The following is a 19,843-nucleotide window of genomic DNA, read 5'->3' on the forward strand; positions in this document are numbered from 1 at the left end:
TTTGGTTACCATATGTGTACGGTTACTTTAATAGACTGATAATTGTATGCAAATAACGTCAGGTCTTAAAAGGGAAGGGAATTAATTCAGGGTTATTTCAAATGATTAGTAAAATGCAGTATTTATATCATGGTTTATCTTATTTTTGTGATGTACTTGTCTGTCTAATCTTTGAAAGTGGGTAGGTTTAATTTAATTCCAATGAAACATGTTACTTTCTGGGAATTCATAAGATGTAAAGAATATGAACCTTGTTATTTATCCTATCTTTAGCAGTGTAGAAACAATAAATAAAATTAGTAAATTTAGTATGTTTTATCCACAAGATTTGGCAGGGCTTTGTCCGAAAAAACTATATTGAAGAATAGTGTACTACTATCTTGACATTTAGTTGTTAATGTCAGTGGGTACTGGGTAGCTCCACTGAGTTAAATTAGTTATCAAATGTACATTCTGGAAATTATCTGATTTTTAATAAATCAGAAAAAAATTTCAATGCAAAAAAATATTCAAAAGTATGATGGAGATGTAGATGCTGACTGCAAGAATGACTTCCTTGTTTTTAGCATTAAAATGATGGTTATTTAAGGTTTACAATCATCTCCAATATTATATTCACTCTCCGGTTATCCATTTAATCACTGGAAAAAGCAAAGGAGCTAATCCTGAACTGGGCAACAACATGTTGCATGAAATGTACACTGCCACATAACACACACTGAGTCATTTGGATGAAAGTTCATTCACTTTTGGTCTGTCTGTGTAATTTAGGAAGAAGGAAGAGTACCTTGTACAAACTGATATGGACAAGACACCCCAGACAACTAAAATTGTGAGGCTGCAGTATTAGCCACTGTACCACTACATAATGCATATTATATAGTATGTGGAAATGTCATATGAGATGGATTGTTGAGACACTCATATTAAATGCCATGGGGATGATGGTAGTGTAATAGTAAACTACATGGAGAAATTAAAAAATTAAGAAATTAAGATGATGAATCCGCATGGTATGTGATATGTATTTCAACTGTTGCCATTATCTTTTGCCACAGATATCTTCTTCATCTGTATGAAACACCAATAGCATAGAAAGTACTTTACTGGAGAGCGAACTACATTAAATGCATAATGTTTAGGAACATTTAATTCAAGTGCTTTTCCTTTGTTTTTTAGCTGGCACATGTAGTCAAACAGAAGCTGACTTCCATTGGGTCAGATTTACAGTATGTAATGCAAAAGAGCAAAGCAGTATGGGTAAGTTTGCAAAATATGGATGATTCTTGTGAAATTAAGCCTGCCCGTGGTATAAGGATCTTGTCAAATAACAGGCATTGTCTTGGGGAAACTATTTTAACACACACCAGCAAAAGATGTTGACAAAAGACCATTGAGTGTTCATTAAAATAAGTGTTGTGGTTTTAAAAAGGAAGAAAACAAATGCAGGAATGTATTTATTATGACCAGTGCATGACAGTCTCTGAATTCTAGGGTTAATGCAATGTTATATAGTACAAATAGCTTGCTCCTGGTCTGTGTATACATTCCCACCATAATTTCATTTGCAGCCTCTTGTGTTGAAAAATTACCCTTTTATTACTATGGATTATCCAGAAATCACTGAGGAGTTAGTCATCTCCACATTGAAGCATATTAAAAAGGATACTGCCCTAGGACCAGGTCACCTAAATGGGATGTTTCTGTATAGTATTAGATTGTTTAGATAAAAATTCATTGTATCTTTTTCAGGAAACATTACAAAGTGTAGGACAGTCCCTGTCCAGTAGAAGTATGCTTTGCTCTTTTTATCCATAAGGGTGGTGGTAATACAGTAATAATACAGTTAATCATAAACCTATTAGTCTTGCAAGCCTAATAGGCAAACGTTTTAAGTAAATTTTGATCACTCTGATTAAGAAAGAGAATGCTTTATATTTAATTTTTATTAACACTGGTTTGCTAAGGTCAAGCCAACCCTGATACATTTGGTTTATTTTTTATTCAGATGTCATTGAAGCTTTGGATTTTCAGACTTGGCTAAGGCCATTAAGGTCTATAGTGAAAACTTTTAAGGGATATGGGTTTGGGTAGTATGCAGTTAAAGGGACTAGCAATTGGTTGACGGGTAGGATAGCAAAAATCTGTAATCAGGGGGTATTTTCTTAAGAGTATAGTATAAATAAAAGGGTTTCTCAGGGTTCTGGTTTGATACAATTTCCATTTTTTGTTTGTATATTTTAGTTTTCCACCTGTGGGTAGCTGTTGGCTAGGCAAATTTGCTGTTCATAAATAGCTAACTGTATTGCATCAGATAGGGATCATTTGGTTGTTCAAGGATATGTGGACAAAATATTTGATAGGCTCATTCTTGTAATGTTTAGACTTTTTAAATATAACACTGTACCTTGGGGAAAATGAATCCATGTTATCCTTATTCATCTGACTCTAGTACTGAGTGAGTGTGATACACATTTGGACTTTTTAAGTGTATGTGAACAAGTTAAGGTGCTCAAATTGTCTCTCCTTACCCCATCTTATCTATAATTATGTGTCATCCCTAATGAAAGTAGCTGTGGTCATACCACAGATAATTTGAGGAAACTCATGCATGAGATAAAACATTTAGGTGCTGTCTCTGTCCATTAATAGTACAGGGGGGCAGACCTGGGGTTAATTTTCTCTTTGCTATTCACATATCCAACTTACACTTGAATATGGACATGGCTAAGCTTTGTCTTACATCAATGAGGTATCTGTTCCGGAAAAGTGATATCCTCTCTGAGATGCACCTGTCCTTCCAAACCATTCTGTTGATGCTGCAGAAGAGGTTTAGATCCCTATACCTAGTATTTCTGATGCCATTTGAGTTGTGATTTGCAGTAAATCCATCAGTATTGGGTTGGAGGATGCCTTGTATTCCAGAGACAGGTCACCTTTTAGCAGTTTGTAAGATACCAAGTATAGTGACAGGGTTTTGAGTCAGTCCATGTAGGATGTATTGTTTAGGTCTTGTATCCTTTTAGGGCAGTATCTGTGTAAGCTTTCCAGTTGCATGTGTCTGAGCAGATGTATGCCAAAGGGGGCATAATACTCAATGGTTGGCCTAATGAGGGATTAGTAAAGGGGAGGCAATGACATCCTTAGATCTAGACACAATTCCTTTGTTTATAAGCTATGAAATATAGAAAGACTTTAACAATGGACACATGTTGGTAATAGGCCTTAATGGCATCTATGTAGCACCAATCTTCACCTAGTCCACATACACACCCCACTCCCTGCATTATGGAATGCTCATTTTGATAATGCTCTGAGCAGGTAACCCTTTAAGATAAGTGTTCTACAGGCCAAAATGTCCAAGATTTAGAAAAGATGCCCATCAGGCATCCCTTGTCAAAACACAAGTTGGGCCAATGTGCAGTCCTAAGAACCACAAAAACTTAAACATGAAAAGGCTACTTAAAGAAAAAAGTCATCATGAATAAAAATTAAAAAAAAATGCTAAAACTTTATTTGCATTATCCATTTGTTTAGAACTTCTGTCTCTGTACTTGTTCAGTGGAACGTCTTCAGAACATATATTCCATAAATCCACTCCTCTTTATATAAGGCTCAATTAATCACTGTCAGTCATTTCTTTGACATAAATAAATATAAAACTGTTAAACTTTTGACTCTTCATTTTAAAAACGCACTAGGTGTTGAAAAAATACTCAGCTAAATAAAAAAAAAAAGTGTAGAAAAAGAATAGTCTGGACAAACCTATTTATTAGAAAAATTGTTTACATTTAGGGAATTACACATTATTATTCATTTATGTTTGCGATTATTGAGAAGTGGAAATGAATCCAAAGGGTGGAGAGTGGAAGATAAAATTGGAGTACAGAGAATTATAGCAGTTAAAAGCAAATGTTAGACTATTTCTGGTACTGGACAAAAATACATCTATAAAACATGTTTTGAAAATGAGATCTGCTAAACTTTGATTTAAAAGTGCATGTTTTTTAATGTTGCAGTTTTATAATTTTATAATGTATGATGCAAAAAACAGTTTAATGGTTTTATACATATATATTATATATATATATATATATATATATATATATAATATATATTTATATATTTTTTCTTACATCTTTAAAAATTACTGAAATATTAATAGTGATTAATTGCGCCTTATAGAAGTATAGATTTGTGGAATAGATAATCTGAAGAAGTCCCATTGAATAAGTAAAGGAACGGAGGTGCTAAATGTAAATGAAGAAAAGTGTTTTAGTTTTTAAATTATTTTTTGTGGTGACTTCTTGTCATCTAAGTATTCACTAGCTATAGTCTCTTCACACTTGTTTTCATGGCTCATGGTGGTTTAGTCTTGCGTAAACATCAGCTTTTTGAGGTCAGTGTATGGTACTGCCATCTTTTCAGTTCTTTGGCTTTTCTGAAGTCAAGCTTTCAACAAATGCTTCTCTCGTTTCATCTGTGACTTGATGGAGAGGCTTTAGGCAAAACTAAGTAGCTGTCCTCTTCCGTCCCTTGCTGCTGTCATACCAAGTCCATTTCAATGTCAGAAATCTTTGGCACCTCAAATTACCTATTACTGGTCAGGGCCACAAGTCCTGAGTTCCTGTGTTCATTGTAATCTTTACATTATAAGAGAATTCAGTGGAATACTTAATTTGTTTTTTTCTGAATGTCTGTGCAGGTATTGTTCCCTTACAGACAGCAGGTAATCCTTACCTACAATGATCCTGGACTGCTTGTAACACAGAAGCAGCTACCTGTAATGCTTTTTGTATATTTTCTTGTTGTGGAAAGATGAAAATATGATCATGGTAGAATTATAGCATCTGTTTGCTGGGTTTGGTGCTATTGAAGTGATGTTTGAGTTTTCTCCAGATCTATATTTACTAGCCTTTTGGGAGGGAATGCACTATGGGCTGTGCTTTTCTGTTCATTTAAATTGCTAATAGTCCAACTTTGTAATGTCTATATTTATTTTTCATATTGCTTTATCATGTAAATGATGGAAATAATTTTATAGAAATCCTTTGAAGGGTAGATTTTTATAGCTTTCGGTTAGCTGCCAATGTTTTAATTCCTCAATCATGTGATTGTGCTTGGCAAACGGATACTTAATTTTTTAATGTTGGTATAAAGTCAGCCCAACAATGCCTACAGTATTTTCTGTATTGATTTATCACTTGGCTTGTTAATTGCAGCCTTTTTTCACCTTTCTGATTTTGCAACTGAAGCAACTCTTTTTGCTTTAAATCTGTTCTCAAGGATTTAAAAAAAAGTAGATTTCTAGTTTTTTCATGTAGCTCTGCCATTTAAATTGCATACAATACATTTGGATAAGTTAAAGCAATGAAGTGGCTGTTTTATAATTAAATGATGCCTTTCTCAACATGGAGTTCTTCACTTTACAGCACATGGCTGGCTGCCATCAGACTTGTATTGTACTCCTAAGTATTTTATTACTGTTAATGTCTTGGTAAGGAGGCATTAGTCTTCCAGTATAGAAGCAGTTTTAAGGGACATGTGAACAAATATCCTTAGGCATGATATAGTTCATATTCAACTTCCACCTAACCTTTGGGGAGGGAGGTTCGGGGCAAAGCCGGTTATACACACAGCTGAGACAGAATCATACAGTGATTACATTTATCCATTTTCAGTTGTCTTGAGAAAGCAGTTGTGTTGTAACCATGGCAATCTGCAAACTTCACTAGTCTAGTGGTTATGGAGACCTTGACATTACCAGATATAAGTTACTAAAGTTCTTAAACTGCTTTTAGTTATTTTGCAAGTAAACCACACATTGCTGTGTATAAATGCACACTTATTTAATAAAATAATAAAACAAAAACAGTAAATGCTTTCATCTTACAGATGTAATTAATCAAAGCCTCATCAGTCTGAAGTCTTGACTTATGTCTGAGAAGAAAGCACTTGCTGTTTTGCTTTATTATTTTATTAAACAAACGTGCATTTAGACAGAGCGATTTTGTGGTTTATTTCATTAGATGTTGCTCTGTGCTTCAGTTTTGTCTTTTTGAAGTATATTTGACCAACAAGCCCTTCAGGATGTGTTTCTGAGGAGAGATGTTTTTTATTAGACCAAGTTATATTGTTTGTATCTGTGATTAATTGATACACAGCAATATCACCAGATTCAGAAATTTACATCGTATAGAATGTTACAATGAAACCCAACATTGACTGAAAAGGAGATAGTGACCCAGTTTTTGATAAACCCATGGGAAGAATTTTTCACAATAGGAAAAGCAGTTTTGATCAAACTTTTCAGTGTAGTCTGTGAAGTGTACCATTAGGGTAATAAAATTATCATACAAGCCAACTGGGTAAGTTTTATAAACTTTCATCAAACATACCTTGCACCTCACATTAAATGTTAAAAGTTTTTTTTGTTTAAATAATACATCCACTGAATTAGCAATTACTGTTAACCACTTAACTACAAGGCGAAACCAGAAACTTTCCAGGGGTTTGCTTTTAACTGCAACTTCAGAAAAACACTGATGCTGTCTTTTTCTGTGGTGAAATGAATTTCAGAAAGGGCCTCTGCTTTATAAAACAATATAGTATGCCCTTTTTTCCTGGAAAGTCAGCCTGTAGTTTGACAAAGTAATGAATTATTTTGAGTGAATAGAATTTTTACTGATTATAAACCTTTTAAATGCACTGATGGTGAACAAAGCTTACTTTGTGGCTTGTTTAGCTTTTATAGCCTGTGAGCAGTTAAAGGAAGGTAAACATCTAGTAAACAGCTTGCGGTATTATTTCTTTGTAAAGTACATCTATTGTGGGCAAGGTCAAAGTTCAGGATCCTTATGTTAGTGGTACAGGCATATTATAAAAAATGAGTAACTTAATTTTAGACCGCGCTTAAGTAATTTAACAGAAAACAGACTTAGTTGGGTCATTATCATGAAATGAGCAAGGCTCTGTAATGGGTACTGGGATAGCATGTGTTTTAAAATAAACTGTACATTTTTAATTTCTCCATTTTGTTTGGCAAAGTAATTCAGCAGCATCAAGTAAGTCATACATCTATGATTGGTACAGGGACTTTCTACGTTTACAGCCAATTTAAAACGTTTACTATTTAAATCCCATAAAGACCATGTGCAGATGGATTACTTAGCAATATAATGTCTGGGCACCACAACGTGGTGACTCAGCAACTACAAATTGCAGATATCATTTTGTTTTGCTTAAATCCATAAATTTAACTTAAAAAGCAGTTCTCTTTCCTTGATGTTGTTGAATGCTTGTATGGCTCCATGTCTTGAAGTCTAGCATAGTGATGAGTAAGGTCAAGGGTGCAAAGCATTTGGCAGTGAGCCATAAGCATGTAAAGAAAAGAGCAAAATGAGGAAGAGGCAGTTGGAAAGGAGTTACATTTCATGAATATACAAAGCTGTGGCACTGCATTTGTTAAATATTACTGTTATCAGAGTGCCCCTTGTTGTACTGTCACTCTGCTGTGTTGCTGCCCATAACCGTGAGTTATGGGCTCGGGAAACAAGGGTGGATGGGTTTGTCAAGTTGAAAAGCTGCCAGGATCTTTGTAAAACATTTAAAAATATATTAGAGCAGTCTGAAGCAGAGACAGGAAACTTGCCACTCCCCCGTACATCATGAGGGAATGCCCTTTACAACGCACAGCCAGAAGGTTGACAATTTTTTGTAGCAGTAAGGTTCATCATAAGTCCTATTTTATATGAGAATAAGGTGAGAAGAGCAACTAGCCACAGGAAGACCTTTCATAATAGTAGAAACTGAATACAGACACTAGATTCAGTTTCGCCAGTATGCACATGATATTTAAGCTTTTAAGAGGACACAGGCCAGCATCTTGTGCAGTATATTTTGCGTGAGGGACATAGGTATTGTGCATACATTTATATTGTATGCCTTACCTCAGTTATTTGATAACAGCAAGGGTCATTAAACATTGAGTATATAGAGGATGCACTCCGATTTTAACCTACACTGACACCTGCTAAACTTTATCGAGGTGTATTTAAGTTCTGCATAATGTTGCTGTTCGAGTGCCTAGCCAGTTTTTGTGTTATGGAAGGTAAATATTTCTACTGTGTTCTACTCTAAAAAAAGACAGTCCTACATTTTATTCTATAAAGTGCACTAGTGAATGCCCACTGCAGTGGGCTTCCTGAGTAGTACTAATGGCTTCTGTAGAGGTACTTGAGCAGATTATACATGTTTGTTATTCATGAGCCAGTAAATGCATGTAGCTACTGCTTAAAAAGCAAAAACAAGAAAAAAAATGAAGTAATTAGATATACTTGCCTTATAGGTAGCCTTGGTTCACAGCTTAAGAATGCATATAGCTTGAGTATTTTTTTCACAAATGGTGTGCAAATTTTCAGCATGCCATCTAGGGGTCCACCTTCATGATCTGTAGTTCAGATCTCTTCCAAAACCTGGTGAAAAGTGTGCACACAGGCATTGCTATGATTCACTGTGAGTTGTGTCTGCATAATATGTCCACCAATGTTTTCAGGATCATGCATCTTGTGACAGAAGGTGTTTACCTGGTCTCTCGGAGTTGGGAAGCACTGCAGGAAATGGTGTGGCTGTTTATTGGCTAATGGGTATAGGAGTCAGTTTTCAATATTTTGTTTGATGCTATAAGTCAGGCAAGTTTGTGCAGAGCTGCCCACTGGTCAGTGGCAGCAGTGCCCTGTATACCAGCAAATGCTGAGACAGTAAAATTTCCGTATAAATTTTGGATTAGCTATGACTCATGTTAGTGTGTCATTCTATGGAAATAAGTTTAGAGCAGATAGTTCGTGTATTGAATAGCATTATAGAACATTGTGCTCTCAACCCCAGAGACTTTTTTGAATATGCAATAACACTACCATATCCTAGCACTATACAACATCTTGCACTTAACCACAGAAACTACCCTAGGAGACCCCTGTTAAAACCCAATCCTTAATCCCAAACAGTCCACCCCATTGCAGGACTAGACAACATGGATATGCAATTTCCAAATGCCTCTGGCTAGCTTGGTAGATTGGGAAACCTAAGGTAATGTAATAGTTGTTTCATGTTCTCAGGCAATTAGTTAATAAAGAAAATAACACTATCTAAGAAATGTCAATACATAATTTTCTTGGAGGCAGAATCTCGCATACAAATGATGTCGGGAATACCCACACTACATCCCTCACACAAACACACAGATTCTTATGATGAGGGGCTTAAAAGAAACCTTCCCAAACTGTAAACACCTCCAAAACCACCTAATGGCAACACTGCTCCTTATCAATCACTAAAGCGCACACCAAAAGCAACACCCAACAGCTCACATAAGCCTAGACCCAATGGTCCCCAACTGCAAAGCCCATAATATATGTGTGTACTTTACCTAATACTCCATTGTGCGACACACAGATGTCCCACTCAACAGATCAGTCAAAGCCAGGATATACAGTTAATGCCTATTTGGAGCCAGGATCCACAATATCATGGATACACTCTCAGCTTATTGCACCCCTGTCATAGTCCATGTGGCTGTAAATAACCTGAGATATGCTTCAATGGACTATATGAAAAGAGGCATAATGGATCTCTCCTGAATATGTCAGATGGGTATAAGCCTTGCATTGAGCAACATTCTACCTTCACCAAGGATTATGTTCATACTGTGGCATCGAGTGATTGATTTTAGTAATTATCTTGGTTTCTGGTGTCACTCAAGGGGAATTCAATGTCTGTCAGTATGGGAGGACATGATCAAAAGACCCTGTTGCTTTGCCAAGCATGGGCTGCACCTGTCCTCTACCCAAGGCCTTTGGATATTGACTAAATGTTTAAATTTATCCACCCCCTTAAAGACTTTTAGGCAATGACAAAATGACAAAGCTAACAAAACAGTGAAGGTCTGTAAATGACTTCAGGGTGTACCTGCTCAATGCTTGGAGCTTAAGCAAAAACTCCACATACTTCAAGCCCTCCTTACCCTGGAGAATGTAGTCATCTGTACCGTGAATGAGACTTGGTTTAAAGCCATAGAAAGTACTCTCGAAATGCAAGACTACAGTGCCTTCCACACATTTAGACCAACAGCAGCACAGACTGGGGCCAAAGATGGAGGCGTCATAATCTGTTAGCAACAAACATACCTGCAGGTTGGTTAAAGAGGATGAGATCATGGAGCTCATCATGTGCCAGTCACCATAGATAAGCTCCTTCATCGTGTTCATGAGTGACCCCTCTGTAGACTGGGAAATGTAAACTGCCTAAAAATAACAGGCACAGTGCTTCCTGGACTTGATTGATATAAACACCCTGGAGCAGATAGTGCACACTCCAACCTGAGGATTAAACACACTGGATCTGGTACTCTCAAACATTGCACCCTTACCTCGCAAGGTCATATCCTCATTCATTTGGTTGTATCACAAAGTTGTCATATTTGAGGTAAAAAATCAAGCCAGAAAATCCAGCTAAACCAGTAACAGGAACTATTCAATGGCAAATTACAGCCTATTAAATGACAATTTGTCAAAGTTCAAGGCTGCTCTGAACCCTGAGACGACAGCTACCTTATGCAGAGTTATTCAGAGTCCAAATACAAATTTGTGAATGGCTTCCTAGAACCTGCAATACCTACCAAAAGTAAACTGAAAACAAACGCTAAAAACAAACCCCAGTAAGGGAATCTTCACCTAAGCAGGGTATATAATAAAACGCATGGCCAAAATCAGGAAGAGCAACTCCCTTAAAGACAAGTGTTCTTTTATACAACTAAACAAGAAAATAAAAGGTTCAAGTCCAACAAGGCCAGCTACAAGGTCAGGATAACCTCATAGGCTAAGGACAATCAAAAAGCCTTCAGCTATGTCTGGAACCTTAAAGTTAGCACATAGCAGTGTGATGAACTGGTGGTGAGTGGCACCACCTACACTGATCAGGGTGACACAGCAAATCTACTGGCTGATAAATTCAGCTCCAATTTGACCACTCTCCCAGCTATCGGCATAGATCAGGTGCTGGCAACACTCAAGCCAGGAACACCACCTCTATGGCTCTTGACAACATCCCCAGTTGACTCCTGAGCAGTGTAAAAATGACCTGCCAGGACCACTTGAGATGCTGTTCAGCTACAGCCTTGAGATGGGCTATGTGAATGGAAGACGGCAATCATTATCCTCTACAAGGGCAGACTATCAACTGACCCCGGGAACTGCAGACCCATCTGCCTAATAGGCCTAATATGCAAAGCCATGGAAAGAATTCTCATGGAAATGATAAACAAGGACCTTGGCAATCTACAGACCCTTGACCCATCCCAATTTGGCTTTAATGGAAGGCCATTCCTACATAAACAGGTAGACTACTTTGAGTTACCAAAGCAATGAACAAGGGTAAACCAGTATATACTGAGTATCTTGACCTGGCAAAGGCAATCAATGCAATGCACCACTCGAGCACTGACAAGCTGTCTGAGAAGTGTAAATTCTTACATAACTTGCTGGACAGACAGGACACACAGGATCAGTGAGACCACCTCCACCAAGAGACCAGTCATCAGCAGGGCACTGTGCTTGGCCTGCTCCTGTTTGGCATCTATTTCTCGGATGTCAAGGCTAGCATTCAAGGCCACTGGCTTACCATGTTCACAGATTGTAAATTTGGAGCTATTATCGATTCTCCCCCAAGACATGAACATCTTGCAAATGGGTTTAATACAGACAAATGACTGGTGCAAAAGCCATGGCCTAAAACTCAATGCCAGAAAATGTATTATAATGCCCTTTGGGGAAACTGTCATCCTAAGTTAATTACCCCATTAATAAAACACCCCCAAGGGTCAACTCAGTAGTAAGATATCTGGAAGCATCTGTAGACTGCAATCTGGCCTTTGACCATCCTGTTAACATAAATAAGAAATTCATTCTATGACACCCAACTTATAGGTAAGGGTTTGACATCCAGATTGAAGGAAGTTATAGTACCACTCTACTCAGCCCTTATCAGACCTATCATTGAACACAAAGCCCCCTTTGGCATTTAGCTAACCAGACACTCTTCCAAAATGGTATCTCACCAGGAGAATTCAGGGCATTGAAACTCCTGAACTAAACTGATCACTTGACACTGAGTATGTATTCAGTCTCCTAGAGGCTGCTGAGAGGTGGATCTTTACCTGGCTTATGGGGCTTCCTCAGACCCAGCCCTGATGGATCTGTTGCATGTATGCAAAACAAACAGCACCAGAAGCACTAGATCCAGGAATTTGAACTTTGCTTGTGGCATAACCAGAACATGCTGGAGAGATGTATCCCAAAGGATCCCTGCACTATGGAATAAGCTCCTAATCCGTGTAAAAGAGTTCATCCCTGACCCTATTCAAACAAAACATTGACAGCTGGATGGGAAATCATAAATTTGTCCCTGGTCTTGTCCTCCATGTCCCTTATGGACAGAGACCATCAAAAAGAAAAGTATTATTCTAACACCTCCCCCAACAAATCCTTTACCTCCTGCTGCTGCTCATATAAAGCACTTTGTATACAGGATTTTGTCAGCTGTATGTCTTTTGCCTGTCTTTACTTTCTCATGTTCAGTGGATTACCACTGCACGTCAACACTGCTTTAAGAAATTTTTCTTTTTTTTAATTTGCTTTCATCTCAGAAGAGATGTCAAACAGAGGAAACAGATATATACCAGAGGAAAAAGCTATGTAATAGCTAATTAGGATAGTTCACTTGCAGAAACTTTAAACTGCAAGGGTAGTGCACACTATGGGGCAGTGCATTTTCTTTTAAAAGCCCTTTTTTATGAACCAAGTATTTTGAACATGCAGCTACAGTAACAGCAAATATAAAACCGTTTAGCAAGCACCGTCTTTAAAGGCAAGATTACATCAACTACTATAATAAGGGAACGGTGCTGCAAGTAAATGGATGTACAGCATATCTGTAAAACCTACTGGCTGCATGCTGTACCCTGCATTGATACTATAATCGCATAGTCTGAGATGCAGATAATCCTAGTTAATGGATATTTAAGAATTCTATTCTCATAAAGTAGGCTATGAAATAGCAAAGAATTCTACCTTTTTTTTGGAGGGTTAGTGATGTCTTGCCTGGCCCACTGGACTTTCCTCAAAGTGAAAGCAAAGAATAAGACATGGTACTTACATATATCAACACACACACACACACACACTCGCACTCTCTTGGCAAAACTAGCTACATGCTCTTTAGAATATTCATTTGGTAAGCAAGTGAATCAACTTGGGCTGCAGTGATGGTATAACCACGTAGTAGCTCTCATCTCACAAGCTGGTTCCAAGAAGTGAAATGGTAGGGGCTGTCCCCTGGTGGTTATTACAAGTAAATCAAATGAACAAGCTTGCAGATGTTCGGGAGGAGCCTAGAGATGCATGCAAGTATTTGTTACCTCGCTGTCTGTCCAGAAAGGATTTCTCACAAGTCTGTTAAAATAGATCACATATATGGTTAATAAATACTTTACTAGCAAACAGATGTGTTATGATTGAGGTAGTTAGCACTTTGGGTTATGGAAAATAGGCACTAGTGTAGATGATGAAGCCATGTAGGAATGGTAAAGGGGAAAGGCTCAAATACACAGCTATTTGTTGCCAACAAGACGTGGCCTTTTTTTCCAGTGGGCTTCATTAAGTCTGAACTGTAGCTATTTTACTGTAATACTGGAGAAAAAAAAAAAAAAAGGAAAGAATAGTTGTGTAAAATCTTATCAAAACCATAGATGTCCTTCTCTTCCATGTTGCAGTATTCATACTCTGGGTTTTTCCGCCTCAGGTGACTCGACATCGGCTCCTATACAAAAGCTTAAGCCTGGCTGCTGTAGGTGCACAGGATGTCACACGCAGTGCCATAAACCAGGGACTGTAAATGTGATGTCTGCACGCACAGACCTCAGAACTTGAAGCCCAGGAAAAGTGTACAAAAGGACCAGTTGAGGCTAAGGAGCAAATGTCTCTGAAGGGCTGTACAGATTAGCCTGTAGGGAGTGGATAACAGAGGTCAGACCACCACCAATCCTGTAGAGATATAATAAAGGAGGGTTGGAAGAATACTGCAACATGAAAGAAAAGGATTTCTACGGTTATGGTAAGATTTTACACAGCTGTGCTATGTCCTTCTATTCCTGTGTTGCAGTATTCATACTGTGGGAGAGTACCGCAGCTTAAAAGGAGTGAAGGGAGGGGGCAGAGGTAGAGGATTCCAAAAATCCCTGCAGGATTGCCTTGGCAAATCCTGCTCTGGCCCTGGAGACCTGGTCTAGCTTGTAGTGTTTTGCGAAAGTGTGACTAGTAGACAAGGTGGCTGCTTCCATGATGGAGGCTGTGTCCAGCCCTCTAATAATGGCTTTGGAGGTAGCCATGCCTCTAGTGGAATGAGCCCTGATTCCTCGAGGCAGTTGTTTGCTATGATGCGAGTAGCAGAAGAGAATGGATTTCTGATCCAACAGGAAATGGTTTGTTTGGAGGCTGCCTTACCCACTGCCCTGGAGTGGAAGGGGACGAAGAGTTGGTCAGATTTTCTGAAGGACTTAATTTTGTCTAAGTAGAATCTCAGTTGTCTGTGCACATCTAGGGATTGAAGGATCCTCTCTGCAGTATTAGTTGGGGAGGGGAAGAAGGTGGGCAAGTGAATGGACTGGTTTAAGGATAGTTCACCATTTGTGCATGAAGGAAGGGTTAGTGCGCAAGGTCACCCTGTCATTGTGGACGGGGGTGTAAGGAGAGCAAGCCATGAGGGCCTTTAGTTCAGACTTTTCTAGCCGAGGCAATGGCCACTAAAATTGTTTTCCATGTGCACATGAGTAGGAAAGCTGTGCTGGCTGGCTCAAAAGGAGGTAAGGTGAGTTTTTCCAGCATGAAATTGAGGTCCCAGGGTGGAGGGATGGTTTTTCGTGGTGGTCTGATATGCATTTTCCCTCTCAGGAAAAGTTTAACGTCCAGTCTAGAAAGCAGAGGTGGCTGTAAAGGCAAGCAGGCTGAAATGGCAGAAAGGTAGACTTTTTGACTGAAGAATATGCTAGTCCTTCCTTAATCTCACATACAAGTGAGGGTTCCACCTGAAAAGGGTCCCTGTTCTTAAGGGAACACCATTTTGAGAATCTTGGCCATTTGGACAAATAGTTTTTTCTAGTAGTTGGTTTCCTGGCCTCCCTTAGGACTGAGAACATGTCCTCTGAGTAATGTCTGAAAGGGATCAGAAGTTGATCACCCAAAGAGTTAGATGCAACAAAAATAACTGGGGGTGAATGAGAGATCACTTTTGTGTGTGTAGATCCACCTTGTGGGGTAACTTGTGGTGATTGCTCTTGGCTAGGGAGAGAAGAAGGGGGAACCAGTGTTGCCTTGGCCAATAGGGAGTCACCAGAAAGATTTTTGGTTGTTCCTTCTTGATCTTCAGTAGGACCTTTTGTATTAGAGGGAAGGGAGGAAAGACAAGCAGGAGCATTCCCTTCCATGGAAAGCTGAAGGCATTCACCCTCCAGGCTAGTGGAGTGTGGTCCCTGGTACATAATTTGTTTAGTTGTCTGTTCTGGGAGGAGGCAAACTGATCCACTTGGTGTGCCTCACTGGTAAACAATGTTTAAGAAGGTTTCCCTGTGCAACATCCATTCGTGTTGTGTAGGGAGGGTGTTCTACTGAGTAGGTCTGCTTGTTTGTTTTCCTGAGAGGGGATGTAAGAGGCCTGCAGGAAAAGGTTGTGATTGTCTGCTAGATTCCAGATTTGTAGGGATATCCGGCATAGCTGGGTATGCCTTTGTCCCTCCTTGTTTGTTGAGGTACCACATGACAAGCAGTGTTGTCTGTCACACTGTGGAGCAGACCTGGTTGCAAGATGAGAAGGAAAGCTTTAAGAGCCTGCAGTACTGCAGTAATTTCCCTGACATTGATATGTTGCTTTTGCAGAGCAGGGGTCCAGAGCTGTTGGACCCTGAAGTCCTTTAACATTGCCCCCAACCTAGGTCTGATGCATCTGTGTGCATAGGTTGAGTGGTGGGGGGTAATTGAAGAGGAATGCCCTGGTTCTGCCTGGTTTGCTGAATCCACCACTTCAGTTCTCTCTCTAAGCAGGGTAGAAGGGGAATAAGTTTGTCTAGTAGATGTTAGTACTGAGACCACACATTCTTTAGGTATCATTGGTGTTTTCTCATGAGCATCTTGGCTAATGGGAGCATGGGAATAGTAGCTGCCATGAGACCTAGGACTTGCAGAAATTGTCTTGCAGAGAAATTAGATTTTGAAAGTAGATTTTGAAAATGGGTGGAAAGAGACTGCACTTTGTCCGGTGGGAGAAAGGATCTCATCAGGTCTGTCTTGATCCTGCATCCTAGGAATAGTTTGCCCTATTGAGGACAGAGAGAGGATTTCTGGAGGTTTAGAGTGAATCCCAAGTTGTGGAGGAGGGTCATGGTAAACTTGAGATGGACCTGTAGGGTGGACTTTGATTTGGCCAGCATGTGAATGTCGTCCAGATAAGGGTAGATTTGGATTCCCTTGGTTCTGCAGTAGGCAATGGCTGGGGCCAAGCACTTTGTAAAGACTCTGGTTGCCGTAGACAAGACAAAGGGCAAGGCTGTAAACTGAAAGTGTGAAGAGTGGCCAGTAAAGTGCAGAAATTTCCTGTGGGATAGCCTGATAATGTATGGGTAAGCATCCTTTAGGTCCAGAGTGACCATGAAGGCTTGGGAAGGGGATGAGGGGTAGGAGGGTTTGAAGGGAAAGCATCTTGAAGGAGGGAACACTCAGGAACAGGTTCAGATATGATAAGTCTAGGATTGGTCTCCAAGGGCCATCCTTTTTTGGAAATGGAAAAACATGGGAATAGAAGCCTTGTCCTTCCTGTCCTGAGAGAACTGAGTCTGGAGTTCTTCCAGAATGGGAGGAAATGGATGAAGCTGATTTCTTGGAGGGAAAGGGATTCTTTTTAGTTTTGGTCTTTACATCCAGGATAGGAAGCATCCTTTTCGGATGATGGAGAGAACCCAAAGATCTGCTGTGATGGATTTCCAGAAGGGAAGGCAGTGGGTAAAGGTGGGTGGACAGAGGCAGTTAAGCAAGGCAGTCACTCTGAAGGGGGGCCCCCTCTGTCTGGAAAGGGCTATTTGGCTGGTGGCTGAGTGTTGGGGGGGGGTCTGGATTAAGGCTATCTCCTGGATGCCCTACAGAGCCTTGAGGAGAGAGGGCATGATGTAGGAGTCCTCCTGACAAAGGATGGTTTTGCTGGGTAGGTCCTATAATATCTGGGAAAAGGGGAAACCAGCAGATACTTAATGTCTCGTAGTTCTTTGCTTTTCTCTTGTACGTTTTTGAAAAGTTCTGCTGCATTTTTCACAAATAAAAGGTTGTGGTCCAGAAGAGCATCCATGATTTTGGATTTGAAATCCTCTTGTAGAGGCTGTAAGTGAAGCCAGAAGTATCTGCACAAGGCAGATGCAGAGGCAGCTGCCCTGGCTGAGGCTTGTACTGCATCGTAGCTGCATCTGATAGTGTGTGTCTGGCTACTTGTGTAGCTAGAGATAACTTTGATGCAATGCCAGCTTTGGTTGGACAGTCTGGGGTTGACGACAGCAAGGTGGATGCCTAGGAGACCAGGTCCAGGGCGTATTTAACCACATGGGTTTGATAGTTAAAAGTCCTGAAGGCCAGGGTGGAGGAGGTGTATACCTTTTTACCCATTCTGTCCATGGTTTTGCTGTCTTTATCTGTTGGCAAAAGTGAAGCAAAGGGTAATTGCCTAAACTGTCTGTCTGGAGAGAGAGCAATGACTGCTAGGTCTGCTGGGGGGGGGGGGGGTCAGCAGAAATTTGTGGTCATCAAGCACTTTGTAAAATCTATCCGGCCTTTTAGGGGCAGGAGGTTGACAGTCTCTGGGATTTTGGAAACCGAGTTAAAGGCATCCCGGAAAGCTGGAAGCACAGGAGGAATAGCTGAGGGGGAAGTGGACTCAAGTTGCAGAAGATCAAAATATCTTTTCTGGGTATCTGATATTAAGGCAGTATCCCACATGAAGCAGTCCTGCATTTTTGTGATGGTTCCCCAAAGGTAATTTCCTCTGGTGGGGAGTCTCCTTCAAATAGAGTCTTCATCTGGGGAGTAAAAATCCACAGGTGAAGCAATCTGAGAGACATAGGAGTTGGATTCCTCAGAAGAGAAAAAGGACTGTTCTGCTTCTACCTGATGGGTAGTGGTTAAAGGTAGGGAGAAAGCAGAGGCTAGCCCTGGGCTCATCGCAGGAATGTTGGAAGGTGCAGGGCCTGTAGATTTAAGAGCCATGAAAGCCTGCATTAGTGAGTTGGTAAATGACTGCCAATTTGGGGTTACTTGAGATGGTGGGGCTCAAGTGCTTAATCGTTTGTTTTTTTATTAGTTGGCATAGGCTTAGCGACAGAGGCCTGGGCTGGCACAGGAGAAATCTGGGTTGGCTGACCAAGCGTTGGTTCCCCCTCGATGTTGGTTATGGCCAGTGTCTGGGTTAACTCTGCGGATGTGCTTTCCGTGGCTGTCAAAACGGCCTCTTCCAGAGGAACCCTTGAAGCAGACTGAGTAATCTGGCATCCCTCAGCCCCTATATCGGTAGTCGGCGGGACATCCGATGGCAGAGCAGCAATGAGAGAAGGCCTGGAAACCTTGGTAGACTTCCTTGGTTGTTCGGCTTGGGCAGCCAACTCTGGCTCCATCCTGAGAGTGAGGCATTTTAGTCTCTGATTTTCCAACTACAAATTAAGCTCTGCAAGTCAGCTGCAGAGGGAATTTAGCATGAAGAACTGACAAATGGGACAGGCCTTATGGTCATGCTCCTTTCCTACGTAAAAGACACACTGGTTGTGAGAGTCTTTGTGCGGTATCTGATGCCCGCAGTTACATTTGCTCTTTTTCTCAGACAGCTAAAGAAGAATCTACAGCAACCAAACTGAAGCATATGTAAGAGAAATAATCCCCAACAGGCTACTTATCTTTAGAAGTCTTTGGTGGTAGGAGCAAAGCGGTCAAAGTAATGTCATCTGTGGCTGAAAAGTTCTGAGGTCTGTGCATGCAGACGTCACATTTATAGTCCCTGATTTATGGCCCTGCATTTGATGTCCCACGGACATACAGCAGACAGGCTTAAGTTTTTGTATCGGAGCCAATGTCTGCTCACCTGAGGTGTAAAATCCCACAGTATGAATACTGCAACATAGGAACAGAAGGACATCTGAAGTTGCAAACCATGCTAGACTGTTTCTACAAAGTTTACAGCATAAACTACCATATATGAAATTTCTTACTTTGTAAACAGACTTGGCTCTTATTAGCATAAGCTTTTTTTCTCTCTCCAGAATAACTTTGTTTCTGCTAATGGAACAAGGAAAGATATTTCAAACATCTGTCTACAAGAGCATATTGCAAGTTGCAAGACATTGAACACTGACTTGGGCAGCCTTGAAGATGCTTGGAAGAGCACTTGCAATGCAGTTTTACAGTGCATAAGAGGTAATATTTGGACATTTGTTCTTATCCTTTGTTACACACCATAATTTATTGGAAAAGATGTTTGTGAGCTACTTGTCTTTACACAATCATGCAAAAAATATTTCTTTTGCTATTTAAAGAACAGAAGGGCTAACAACTGCTACATGTTTATATAGCAATTGTTTGATTATAATACTAGCAATGTCTTCAACATTTTCATTGTAATACTAACAGTAATTGCTGCAGTTTGCAGTGACTTGCTCATATTTATTAGAGAAGTAATATGTTTGCTTACGGAGTTTTTATAAATTATCAGT

At 39.9% G+C, this 19,843-nt stretch overlaps 1 protein-coding gene across 1 annotated transcript in view; it reads left to right on the top strand.

Moving 5' to 3' along the window:
* The window catches only part of LOC122790606 (kinesin-like protein KIF14), a 1,004,205-nt gene extending 984,614 nt beyond the window's left edge, over nt 1-19,591 (top strand). The window contains exons 27-28 of the mRNA XM_044058133.1: nt 1,180-1,260; nt 19,394-19,591. Of these exons, the coding sequence (XP_043914068.1) occupies nt 1,180-1,260; nt 19,394-19,591 (279 nt within the window). The remainder of the gene's footprint in view (nt 1-1,179; nt 1,261-19,393) is intronic.
* The last annotated feature ends 252 nt before the right edge of the window (nt 19,592-19,843 follow it).

This window comes from Protopterus annectens, chromosome 16.part0 (genome assembly GCF_019279795.1).
Source record: "Protopterus annectens isolate FY-2018-M chromosome 16.part0, PAN1.0, whole genome shotgun sequence".
NCBI lineage: Eukaryota > Metazoa > Chordata > Ceratodontiformes > Protopteridae > Protopterus > Protopterus annectens.